Below are 13,612 nucleotides of genomic sequence, written 5' to 3' on the forward strand. Positions count from 1 at the left end.
CAGATGTAGACACAGTCTAGAGTGAAGAGTGACAAGAGATCTCGATCTTCATCTATAATTAGAGATCTAAATTATATAATCTAGATCTATATCTACCTGTTGATGCAACACACCAAGAGACAAACACGATAATTTATTGATTTAATGATTAGGAATTAATTTATCGAGTGTAGTCTAGAGGCTAAGACTAAGAGACAGAGTGAGAGTGTCACAGAGTCAGTATCAGTAGATTTTGAGAGTCTGAGTGACTCTGAGTAAAGTAATCTCAGTGACTGAGTGAGTATTTAAGTAATTAAACTGCAAAGTGAGTAGAGACTAGTCACTAGAGTCTATAGAGTATATTAAATGATCCATTATGATTATTCTTAATAATTCTTATGTCTATGACCGTCTATGTCATGATTGTACCAGTACCATAACGTTAATGATAATTAATTTTAAAATGAATTTAAATTCAACTTATTAACTTAACTTTAACTTATTAACTTAATTAAGACTTTTATATTTAAGTTAAGTAGATCTAATTCTAATGGACCTCATTCACCAATGGTAAACAAACAACATTTAGCCACGTGGTGCTCTATCTCTTCTAAGTTCTATATAATTTACAATCTAATTTTTAATACACGATGGCTGTCACGTGACAGTTTTTTCCGTTGTTTTATTAATATGATCACGTGACTAAATGTTGTTTGTTTAGGATTGGTGAATGAGGTCCATTGATTTTCAAGGCTTAATCATTCAATGTGTTCCAATCCATTCATTCACCATTCATTGCCTTTCACTAGTAGATCTACTTGGAGTTAGTCACCATCAGTAATTCATCATTTACCATTCATTCACCATGTGGCATGTCCATTCCTTTATCAAATGAAACTTGAATAGATGCATCTAAGGCGACTAAGACTAAGGTCTAGGCTCTATATTTAACAATGTTTTTAGAAAATGTGTTATTTTTTAAAATATAATTATAAGGAAAGGGCTAGCCCTAGGCTAGATCTACTACAAACTGACTTCTACCCTAGTCTAGTCTAGTAGAAGTAGATCAAGGCATTTTCAAAAAATTGTTAAAATATAAAAAAGTGATTGTTTCTTAAAATGTCTTTCACTATCTGGTACTAGAAGACTAGATTTATTACAAACAAGCTATTTTAAAACCAAAGTTTTGTTGTTTTTAAATTTTCTATCCAATGAGATTTCTAATCTACTTTTTTAAGCTAAGGCATGTAGTGGTTGAACAACAAAGAGGAGAATGGCCATATTGTCCTATATTTCCATTGATGTTGTTCCTCTATTTTTTAAAGATTTTGCATTCACAAACATTTAAAAATATACTGAGTACATCAACCCAGTTCATGAATGTTCAAACAACTATATGAATATTTTACTAAAGGGCCAAGAACTATTTAAGGATGGGTTTATCAATGATTATATTTCTTTTATAGTCCATGACAAGCGTCAACACATTGCCTATGATACATACAGAAGATGTTTTTACAAACGTTCTTGAAAGATTAAAAAAAAAAGCTTGGTGTAAACTACACAAACATATATTTATTTGGGATAATATGCATATTAGTTGTTATGGGGTTATTTTAATAAACTTTAACTTTTTTTTTTTAGGTTATCTATTTTATATGCCGGTAGTTCCTGATACATTATGCACATCGATGACATTAAGAATTATTAAAATGTGTGTTGGAAACATGATGTATTATTACATTCTTAAAGTTCTTGCATTTTTTAAGAAATTCAATGAGTTACTTTATAAATACAAATATTACAGAAAATTTTCAAAAATGCATAGACGAAATAGATCTAGATCCATTTAACTTAGTAACCAACAATGAAAGGGTGGTGTAAGACACGTTTGGCCTGTGTATGAGTAGATTTAGATGTATCCTTGACTATCAGGTGTGTTATTTGTTCGCTAGGGAACTCAAGCCTATTAGTATTACACACAAGAAAAAATTCATGGTGCCCCCCCTGCGGAGAAGAAGAGGTAACTGTGCCCTATATTTTGTTTGACTCCCCCGGACTTGGAGTATGATGATGATGATGATTTCCTTGACTATCAGGTGTGTTATTTGTTCACTAGGCAACTCAAGCCTATTAGTATTACATGCAAGAAAAAATTCATGGTGCCCCCGCTGCGGAGAAGAGGAAACTGTGCCCTATATTCTGTTTGACTGCCCCAGACTTGCTGATCTCCGCCTTGACAGGTCTGGGAAACCAAATATTCTCGACCCGTATGGTGACATGCATGCACTATGCAAGACAGCAGGGTTTCTGTCCAGGGGTTTAGCAAGAGAGGATTTGAGCCTCACTCAAATGGAGTATGATGATGATGATGATTTCACTTTATCTTCATCCAAAATATATCTGGAATAACCATTCTGGCAAATTGTTTATCTTATTTATAATATAATAATATTATTCGTAATAAGATGTGTACACAATTTTTTTTTTTTTATTTTTAGCATAGAGTGAAGGAATGGAAGGGCATATGTTCAAACTTTTACATAAACTTATTAAACCTCATCTGCCGCGGTCATTTGTAACATCAATGAAGCTTCCTGTCCTGCCAGGGGGAATCACTAAAAGATCAATAGAAGAGCCAGCAGTAAATTGTTTATTCAGTGGGACGACAGTGTTGTCCTCATCATCATCTCACTTGAAGAAATCATGCTGTACACAGCATCGTCCATTGTCCAGTGCATGCAGCACTCTGAAAAGGAGGTCATTGATTTATTGTTTAACACACAGTTGCCAACAACGTTGTTACACCAACTCACCGCAACATCGTTACTCAACAAAAATTGAATCCTCTGCACTTCTTCAAGATCATTCTGCTCTGCAAGTACGACGGCAGACACGTAAAAAGATTCCTAAAACAACTGACGAGAATGAGGTATGTCTGCTTTAAGTTAAACCCAGACAAAAACACGACAAAGGGAAGTTTCTTACACACATTCTCCTAGCAGACGCTCTTGTGTTTAAATTAAACTTTTATTTAAATGTTTTACCCAATTATGTGGTAATAAAAAAAACCTAACTTCATTAACAAAAACTTGTTTCCACGCAGACTTTACAAAAAGATAATGTAGTAGCCTATGCAGTAGCTGAAGAAATAGATCTCAAGTCTCTAGAGATTTTTTTGGTCAAGCAAGGTCTTTATGCAGTGGAGAAATTACCTTCAGGTAACTTTTTTTTTTTTCTACTGCGTGGAAATTGAATAGAATCGAACCTTTTTGCTCTTGGGGTGGTGGAGTAGTTGAAGCAATAGATTTTAAGGCTGAGGGACTCAAGTTTTTGAGTTCTGGTTAACACTAGGATTGTTTTTGATAAGAGTTTAGAATATTGAGAGGTTGAGCTTCCTCAAATAGCTTTTTATCTTTGTTTGGGACAAGTTAAGAGGATCAGTAATTATCAAAGCCGTACTACACTCTTGTAGTTCATTGCTATTTAAATTAGAACTCTTCTGTCTAAAAGGAAAATACTATACATTTTGAATTTTAAAAAATATATATCATACTGAAGATATTTTAATGTCGGGAAATAAAACTACATCTATTGAGATAAGAAATTGAAAAGCTATTATTTTGATTTTACTAATATTTTCTGTACATTTAACTTGAAAAATTGTAAAAAAAAAATTTCTTTAGGACAGGTTCTCAAACTTTTTTGACCTCTTAAAATAGTCAAAACTTGCCCAAAGACCCCTAAGTGAAAACGCTACATAAATGCATATATATAGAAATTACAAATGTAACGAAAAATTTAAAAAAATTGGATGAGGTTGATGTCATACAAACTTTTTGTTGCAGATGTTACTGATGCCATACACGTGAGAGGCAAATATAATGTGGAGCAAAAGCCTAAAGAAATATTTGTATTTGAGTAAGTTGGTTTTCTAATTTATTGTCACTGAAACCCGATCCCATTTTTTTTTTTCAAGTTCAAATTTATTTTTTTTTTTTTGTTTTCATTCACATGTATAAGCCCCTGACACAGACTGTCCCCTGTGTCCTAAGCTCCTGGGCACCACACACCCCTTTACTTGTTATCTTTAACTCTTTCTCTCCGTAATTATTTACCACATTCTGGTGGAATCAACGCTGGTATCGTTAGTTAGGAGAGAAAGAGTTAAAGCTCTAGATCTAATAAAAATCATGTGTTTTTTTTTCCTATCAATCTCTCACAGTATCTTTTAGTGGAGGTAAAAAACATTATTTTGAATAAAATTCTGAGCCCTAAAATATTAATCAAACTTTAGGCTTATTACAAGCCTAGACCTACCTTGTACTTGCATAATTCATGTTTATTTCAAATTTTCATGTAATTCAGGGTAATCACATGTGCACAACCATTGGCAAAGCTAAACATGTAGTTTAATTAATATTGGGGGTGCGATGGTCAAATGGTTAAGCGCTTGGCTTCCTAACCCTGAGGTCCTGGGTTCAAATCTCGGTGAAGACTGAGATTTTGAATTTCAGAATTTTTAGAGTGCCCCTGAGTCCACCCAACTCTAATGGGTACCTGACTTTAGTTGGGGAAAGTAAAGGCGGTTGGTCATTGTGCTGGCCACATAACACCCTGCTCGTTAACCATTGGCCAAAGAAACAGATGACCTTAACATCATCTGCCCCATAGATCGCAAGGTCTGAAAGGGGAAACTTTTCTTAATTACTATTGATTGGGAATTGTTTTTTATTCTGACTCATTTTTTTATGAAATAGGCAAGTATTGAAAAATCGGTCCACCAGTCTGGTACTGTTAATCCCATTAAACTGTTCAAGCCTTTTTTTTTTCTTACATGTACACATTTGTTATTTTGACAAATTTTGTTCATTCAAGATTTTTAAAAAAATTTTTCCTATTTGTGCCTGTAAATTTAATCTCAAACCTGCTTGTCTGAAAGTAATGGAAGCCTTATATGAATAATAGAGGCACAGCAGTGGAGTGGTAAAGCTCTTGGCTTCTGAACTGGAGGGTCCCATGTTCAAATCCTGATGAAGACTGGGATTTTTAATTTCTGGATATTTAGGGCGCCACTCAGTCCACCCAGCTCTGATGGGTACCTGACATTAGTTGGGAAAAAGTTCAGGTGGTTGGTCTTTATGCTAGCCACATGACACCATTGTTAACCGTGGGCCGCAAAAACAGATTACCTTTACATCTTCTGCCTTATAGACTGCATGGTCTGAAAGGGGATTACATTATATGAACAATATCTTGTAACCAGTAACAAGGCATTTATATGCACTAACTTTCTTGAATTTAATCAAGAACGAGTCCCTGAAGAGCTCATTTACAATGGTTACAAAGGGCAATAATCATTGAAAATGAGAAATCATGAATTATTTTCACTGTGGCTATTGCTAAGAAATGTATTATTTCTAAAAACTTGAATCATCATTTTTGTAACATTTTGTTGGTCTTTACAGGGATGGATCTGTGGTCTTCTGGTGTATACCTGAAGTTGAAGTGAGTCAAGTTGAAACAGTTCTAAGTTGTCATTAATTCACTTAAATTCACTGCACATAGAATTTTCAGTGACTTTGTTATTTTGTAGTGACAGTCTTAAAGAACAAGTGTCACTGACAGAGTCAGGCTATGGGAAACTTGTTTTGACTGGGTTACTGGGTCTCTGTTGAATTCCCACCCTTTGACTTAGATACCATTGCACTGAATGCAGTTGTTTTTAGGCTCCTGAGTTAACCTATTTGGGGCCCAGCCCCAATTTTTTAAAATATATATAAATACATTTAAAAAGCAATCACCCAGATAACCCCTTTCTTTCTCCCCCCACCCCTTACCAACTGGTCCAGACAAATGATAGGATCAATGCATAATGAGAAAGCTAAAAGCGTGAATTTGCGCTAAACAAAACAGTAAGTAAAAATATTTCTAATAGCACATATTTATTATCGTTAGTCTAGATCTACTGCAAATTTAATTACATAATAATAAAATAATAAACAAATTCCAGTCGGTGCAGTCTAGACAACCCTGTAGTTTGAGAATGTTGTCTTGAGCCCATTCTTGTACAGTTTTTTGAATTGAGGTAATTAGGCAGCAGTTGTACTGTTCTGTGGTCCGATGATCCTAGTGGTGGCTTTTCACAAGATGTGAATGCTTCTTTGATGTTATAGTAACATAAGTCCTGAATTCTGTTCTCTCATGTGTTGATCCAAACTAATCTATACAACTGCGCTTAATATAACCTTCTTGTTTGTTTTTTTAATGTATTTTTCTGTATTTTGCTTGTTTTGATATAACACAACTCCTTTGCCTCTCGTGTTTTGTTTCCAGAGATCTGCGTTCATCAAAGTATTAACAAAATTTGCTGAAGGTCCATACATCTCCAGTCTTGTTTTGTTTGAAAGAGAGGAGATGGATTTCGTTTACGTCAAGTAATATTTTATCTGTAGCATTTTTTGTTTTTCAAGTTTAAAGTTTTCGACTTTATCGTTTTATGTCTATTTTATTTTGAATATCTTTTGTTTGACTATTTAGTGATAGGTCTCATTTACAAGGGGAAACAATACATATAAAACTGAGTGAGGAAGAAAAAGACAAAGTCCTGGAGATGTACAGTTTTTCTAATGCAATGGCACAGTCTGTAAAACTGGCCATCTGGGAGAGTTCGTTGAACAAGTTTGTATCCTCTATAGAAGACATTATTGAGGTAGGCAATAAATATTACATTATACATCATATGAAAGTAAGGTTTTCCTTTCAAGTCTTGCAATCCACATGATTTAAAGATGATTTAAAGTTCATCTGTTTCTGTGGCAAAACAGTCAACTAGGATGTCTTGTGGCCATCACAACGACTAGCCATCTTTACTTTTACCCAACTAATGTCAGATACCCGTTAGAGCTGGGTGGACTCAAAGGCACCCAGAATTAAAAATCTAGTCTTCACCAGGATTTGAACCTGGGACTTTTAGTTCGGAAGCCAAACACTTTACCACTTGACCATCGCGCCTCCAATACATTATATAAAAGATATCAAATAAATATTGGATCCTTATTAAAGACTAGATACTAGAAAATGTGTTCAGTAAATGGCATCATTTACCAATTGATCTCAGACAGACAACATGCTTCACTACATTCAAGAAGAACATTTACACCTATCTGTTCAAAACTTTGTTAGTTTGTCATTTTAGCTCTCGTTTTTATGTGTGTAATATTATCACAGCACCTTGAGCCTACATTTTGTTTGTTTATGGCACTCTATGAATGAAATTATTATCATCATCCTAAACACTTTGACATAGTGAACAACTTTATACTTCTGTGACTGCATCATCAATGACACAGTTTCAACTAGGCAATGGCTGCCTGGTCGTGCAGTTTGCGCGCTGGACTATCGTTCAGATTTATCGATGGTCCAGGGTTCAAACCCTGCCCGCTCCCATCCCCCGTCGTCCTGCGGGAGGTTTGGACTAGGAAGTAATTATCTTCAACTCTGAAGGAACATCGAAAACATGTAAAACATTTTACAAAAATTTTTGTATGGCTTTATTTGAAATTGTAATATAGTGTACAAAGCATATTGAGAATGGATGCAGGTGAAACTCTTCTGATGACCAGCAGATTAAAGATTAATGTTAATTAATGGTCAAGAGTTTATTTACCTTGAAACTATCAGGTCCAAGCCTAAAATAGCAAGCAAGAGAATAGCACATACAAAAGCAGTACTCACAAAGCTAATGGTAATTTTGGCTGATAAAAATATAGACCTCAATAAAAAGGATGCACACCTTGGTTCAGACTACATTCTTATAAGTCTAGAAATCCTTGTTTCTAACAGCCAAGCTATGGAGATGAGATGCTTTACGTAGCTGCGAGGTGGTAAAGTAACAGAATAAATCTGAAATGAAGAACTTCTAAACAGCATGGATTAGTCAAACAGGTCACACAAGGACATTGTAACCATTGTTAAATGATTTTAAATTAGAAAGTTTGTGACAGGATTGAAAAGTAAAAATGGGACTCGTAAAAGTGACTTTTTAAAAATGTTATTTTAAAGCTATGATAGAAGATCCATGATACCCTTTAAAAACAAAAGGCAGGCAAAAGAAATTGGTCTAAACACAATTATTATTATAGCTTTTATATAGCGCTACTTTCATGCTTATAGCATGCTCAGAGTGCTTTTGGTCCAATCTCATTTGTGGACCAGTGGGGGGGAGGGGGTATCTAGGAGTTGGTTTTCCGTGCTGCCTTTAGGCGCTCAGTAAACACAACTCTGCCCGAGTCGGGTGTCGAACCTCGAGCCCCCTTCTAGGTAGCCAAGACAAGCCAAGTTCAAGCGCACTTAGCCTCTCGACCACGCTTCCCACCATTTCAAGGATTGGATTGGTCTTACCCTGAATGAAACTTCAAGGATAGTGTGGTAAAAACTACTTGAAGAAAAAGAAGAATTCAATTTCTGGATAATATGCCATTAAAGATGCACTATACATGGTTAAGTTTCTTTGAGAAGTGTTTGCAATCTCACTAGACTACTGCAGTACTGTATTATCCATAGATACTTATAAGTCTTGTCTTCAAGTTCGAAGATTTAGGTAGACTGTAGTATTCAACTGTAAGCTTACTATCTTTAGATAATATTTATAAGCACATAATCTTATGTATTTAGGATTTGAGGAAAGGTCATAAAATTGGAATCTCTCGGAGACAAATACTGATGAAAATTGGGGAGCTGTTCTCTTTAAGGTAATTTCAGAATTCTTTCAATGTGTTAAGTATTATTTGTGAATGTTTTTTTTTAGCATTAAAATGTATTAATTAGTATCCCTAAACTTTAAATTTCTTACTATGTGTTTCTAAAATTTCTTTTTCCAGGCATTTAATAAACCTAAGCTCTGATTTGTTGGACACCCCTGATTTTTACTGGGATAGACAATCCTTAGAGCCGCTGTATAGATCTTTATACTTTTACCTCAACATTGCCAAGAGAACAAGAGTAAGGGTTTCGTTTTATTCATAGTTTCTTTTTTATGGTATGCACAGTTGAATCAGACTGTCAACTCCTTATTGAGTGACATTGGATTGTACATATTAAAATAATTAAAGATGTCTTGTTTTACTTGAGTTGCTGTACTACTTTTTATCTCATATATCATTAGCACAGCACAGCAGATATTAATAGTAATCAAGTAAGACCTTGATCAGCAGACAATATTTATTTACCATAAAATAGAATAACAGTTCCCTGGCAATTCCAGCCTTCATTAAATCCCATATATTACTTCACTTTAATTCACAATATAATCAAAGCACAATATAATCCAAATTGAAATTCGTCAAATATACAATTAGTGAAGCTTTCTATTCTACAGACCTAACACGTCTGTCTTCTGTAATACTCATGGCGTCGACTGCTTCTCTAACCATGTTGTTAACTCCCAGAACTAGATTTCCTGCCCATAATTCTCAATTAGGTTTCACTTTCTTGTGAAACACAACAAAAGGTTATACTTCGTGATTCGCACTAATTCATGTCACAAACAATGATGTGACACAGGCCACCAGTCAATAGGACCAACCACTTATTCAGATTAAACAAATCCTAACTATACAGTCAAATCCAGTTAATTGGACCAGTTGCTTATTAGGACCAAATTAGTTGTGTTCCAGTATGGCCAGATTAACTGGTTTTGACTATATAATATAGACTTCAACTCTCCAAATCAGTGCTGGCATCATTGATATAAAAATATAACAACTTTTGTAAAGTCATATTTTCAGCTGTCCTAAGGAGTCTCATTTTAGCAATTTTACTCTTGCAATTAATTGTTTTATTTGCTCGAAACTCAGGTCATCAATGAAAAGATTAATCACTGCTGTGAACTGACTGATTTGGTGAACTCACATCTCAATGATGCTCACCACACAAGACTTGAACTCATGATCATCATCCTTATCTTGGTGGAGGTAAGTTTTAGTCTTTGAGGCTATTGACAGAGATTTTAGTTGTATTAATTAAACAGTTTTTTCATGCTTTAGTTAGAGTTAAGTTTTCTTGAATGGAGGCACAAAGATAAATCCACATTCCCCGTTCCATATGCTAGGACAAATTTAGAGCATGGAATGGGTTGCCTGAGCCAGCAAAATTTAAGTCATTTGTTAACATGCATGATTAGATGCATGACGCGTATGACGTAATCATCCTTATTTGAAGTAACGTCTGTATTTTATAAGATTTACAAGCTGTTTCTGATATGATAGTGCTGTGTTTGTATAAACCTAGCTATCATGACAGTTGACTAAGTTAAGTTATTGGTAAACTTTTTCTAGTATAGGTCTAATAAAGCTTGTCTTCTGTTCAAAGATTAAGGAAGAGTGCAGTATTTGACGTGGCTACACAAACCCAGCTTTGCTATATTATTATTAATATTATAGCTTTTATATAGCGCTACTTTCATGCTTATAGCATGCTCAGAGCGCTTTTTGGTCCAATCTCATTTGTGGACCAGTGGACGGGAGGGGGTATCTAGGAGTTGGTTTTCCGTGCTGCGTTTAGGCGCTCCGTAAACACAACTCTGCCCGAGTCGGGTGTCGAACCTCGAGCCCCCTTCTAGGTAGCCAAGCCAAGTTCAAGCGCACTTGGCCTCTTGACCACGCTTCCCACTGTCTTCCGGAGTCGATTAATATTCTTATTTTGCTGTCTTTGACAGTACCTTTCCTTTTGATCACAAATGTTTGGTAAGAGTTTTCCTGGTGTCTCTTTCCAAAGCTATTTACTGGCAGGCTGCCCATGAACTAACGTTCAAAACATTTCACCCTTTAAGCTTTACCAAATAAAGAAAAAACATAGTCTGTGGCATACTGTTTTCACTGTAGTCTCTGATGTCCACTTTGGCATTTGCAATAACATTGTCATTTGATCAAATAAATGTTAAAAGCCACTTCAATTTTATTTTGTTACGGTATGTAAAAATTTCATTATTATTAGTTAGCATTGAGGAATGTGTTACTGATTTTGTCTTTTGAATTTTCTGTTCAATAGGTTCTGTTTGCCTGTGCTCGCTATGCAGAGAAATATTTTGCTTCTCGCTCCAAGCAAGTGAAAAATTCACCAGAAACATTTCTAGAGCCACATTTCACATCAGACACTCCATCAAACTAGAAACATTTCTAGAGCCACATTTCACATCAGACACTCCATCAAACTAGAAAGATCATATGTGTGGGTGAAACTAGTTGAATGTATAATCTTTATTATTTAATGATTTCGGACTTCTGGACATTGTTCCTAGCATTTAAGTTTTATAAATAAGTTAGTTGTATTAAAAGCTGGTACTGAAGAACCCTCATATGGCAATCAGTCCCAGTTATTAGTTTCAAATAAATTGAATATGTTGTACTGTGATTTATTTGAACAAATAATAAAATTACGAACTATGAAAACAGTTTTAATAATTTGTTATCATTACCAATAGGCCATCTTAAAAAAGTGTGTGGGGAGTAGAAGATAGAGGCCTAACATTGTGCCACATTGTGTTGTTTTGTCTGAATATAGATATAAGACATACTATCATCATCACTGACTTGAAAAAAATATAAGAGTTTGGTTTAAAGAGAATACTTGAAGACCTTGTACAGACTATGTCAAGATCTTCACAGCTTGCAAAGACTTTTTCTGCAGGGAACAGTACCAGGGTAAAGAAGAAGAGGCAGACAAAGGAAGTGATGGGAAGACAACATTAAGGAATGGAAGACTCTAATCCTGGCAAAAGACTGGAGAAATAGAAAAAAGCTAAAAGATCATGTCCAGCAGGGACAGGTGAAGGTGTGGTTTTAAGCAAAAGTATTTAATGAATTTTTTTTTTATTGAAGCTATAGAAATATGTCTTATTACTTATGAAAGATAATTGCATAGATCTAAACCAGGGGTGGGCTAATTATGATCTGCGGGCGACACAGAAATCAGGTTTGCCCACAGATTTCAAAGATATTAAAATAACTTTTTTTCGAATATGTATATAAATTATTGAAATTTTGATTCTTATCATTATGATGAAGAGGCTAAAGAAACATTGTCTCTAAATGTCATTCTAAAAAGTTTAAAGTAAACGAAGATTATGCTTATTGGCAATATTTTTGAAACATTCAATTAAAGACACAAACTCAAACCAGTATTTATTCAATGCAATGCAGAACTGTGTTGAAAGTCTTGGGTTAACTTGGAACAAGATGGCTAATGTTAAAAACTGATGGAGTCCATGCTTTGACTGAGAAAAACAGGTTTGATAATAAAGAACATGATCAAAACCATAGACTCAACAGGAAAGTTTGTGCTAAGCTGCATTGAATATCAAACATATAATTTGTATAATCATCTCAGTAATCTAACTTAGCTAAGGGTCTTATCCACAGGTAGTTCTGAGAAGGATTTGGAAACAAAATAATCCAATGGTTAATACTGCAGTAGTATCTGTTGGCTTAGCATGGGCAAGGAATTGAGAAGAATATAGGATCTCATGGAAGAAATTATGTTCCTTGAAGGACATTTACTGTGTTATTAATGCTGCTAATGAAGAGTGGAAAACGGAATTCATGCTTGCCATTGGCATTATTGCAGTGGGTTGTTTGGATATGGAATATAGATTTATGTGTTTGTTAAATCATTTAGGACAAAGCTTTCCCATTTCTCAAGGCCAGCAAGTGAAAACAGGTTTTATCATTTTCCTTTGCTGAAACTTATTCTAGTGAACTGATTGAAAAATACAAGACTTATTTAGGATTCCTTGATTGTGGAATTTGAAAGCAAATTTTAACAATCATTACAAAAATCAACACTGTCAATGTTCAAAGTTCATTTTCTAAAGCTATAAACTAGAACTTTGGTTGTTCTATTTTCTTTTAGCTCAGACTTTTGTTTCCTTTCAACATTTTAATCTTGTACACTGCTACAGAATCATACCCCAAAAATTAAAAAAATTGCTAATTATTTTTTTATTATACAAATTGGAACATAAATTTAAAGTAACATAAAACTATGTAATTTGATCATCATTTATCCTAGTCCGTTGCTAATTATCTTTTTATTATACAAATTGGAACATATAAATTTAAAGTAACATAAAACTACGTAATTTGATCATCATTTATCATATTCCCTTGTCTTAGGCTAGAAATACACACGTAATCATTTAACACATTTTCTCTACGTTCTCATAGTAAAAGTTTTAACAAATTGCTGTAGTACTTTCTTGGCATTTATCTTAGCTCTTCAAGTTTTGGTCTCCCAATCTGGAGAGTTCTGTCATTTGTCCACCATACCAGTATAGTTGTGCTAAATTAGGGAAGCCTATTTAACCACTAGTTCTAATCTTGCTCCGTCTCATATAAAAGCCTGGAGTCCAAATAGTTTCATTTTTAGATTACAATGTGTATATTTTAATATTTACTTTTGAATCCTTTATTTTTGAAATGGGTGGGCATGAAGCACATTCTTTGAGCATTATTAATGGCTATTAAATGTGATGTATGTAGGGTTAAGGCATGATGTATAAATCTTGACTTTGACATGAAACTGAACTTTCCCTTGTTGAGCAGAAATGAAAAAAAAAAAACAACAACAGTGAATT

At 34.4% G+C, this 13,612-nt stretch overlaps 1 protein-coding gene across 1 annotated transcript; it reads left to right on the forward strand.

The window, feature by feature from the left end:
• LOC106077169 (required for meiotic nuclear division protein 1 homolog) lies at positions 1-11,429 on the forward strand. Its single transcript, XM_056007139.1, has 11 exons — positions 1-276; positions 2,481-2,911; positions 3,086-3,200; positions 3,828-3,900; positions 5,448-5,487; positions 6,316-6,416; positions 6,520-6,691; positions 8,656-8,732; positions 8,862-8,982; positions 9,837-9,953; positions 11,029-11,429. Exons 2-11 carry the CDS (start codon positions 2,495-2,497, stop codon positions 11,146-11,148), a joined length of 1,353 nt encoding a protein of 450 aa, XP_055863114.1. The 5' UTR covers positions 1-276; positions 2,481-2,494; the 3' UTR covers positions 11,149-11,429.
• Positions 11,430-13,612: the final 2,183 nt, after the last annotated feature.

The sequence above is a fragment of the Biomphalaria glabrata genome, chromosome 12 (genome assembly GCF_947242115.1).
Source record: "Biomphalaria glabrata chromosome 12, xgBioGlab47.1, whole genome shotgun sequence".
In the NCBI taxonomy this organism is placed as follows: Eukaryota; Metazoa; Mollusca; class Gastropoda; family Planorbidae; genus Biomphalaria; species Biomphalaria glabrata.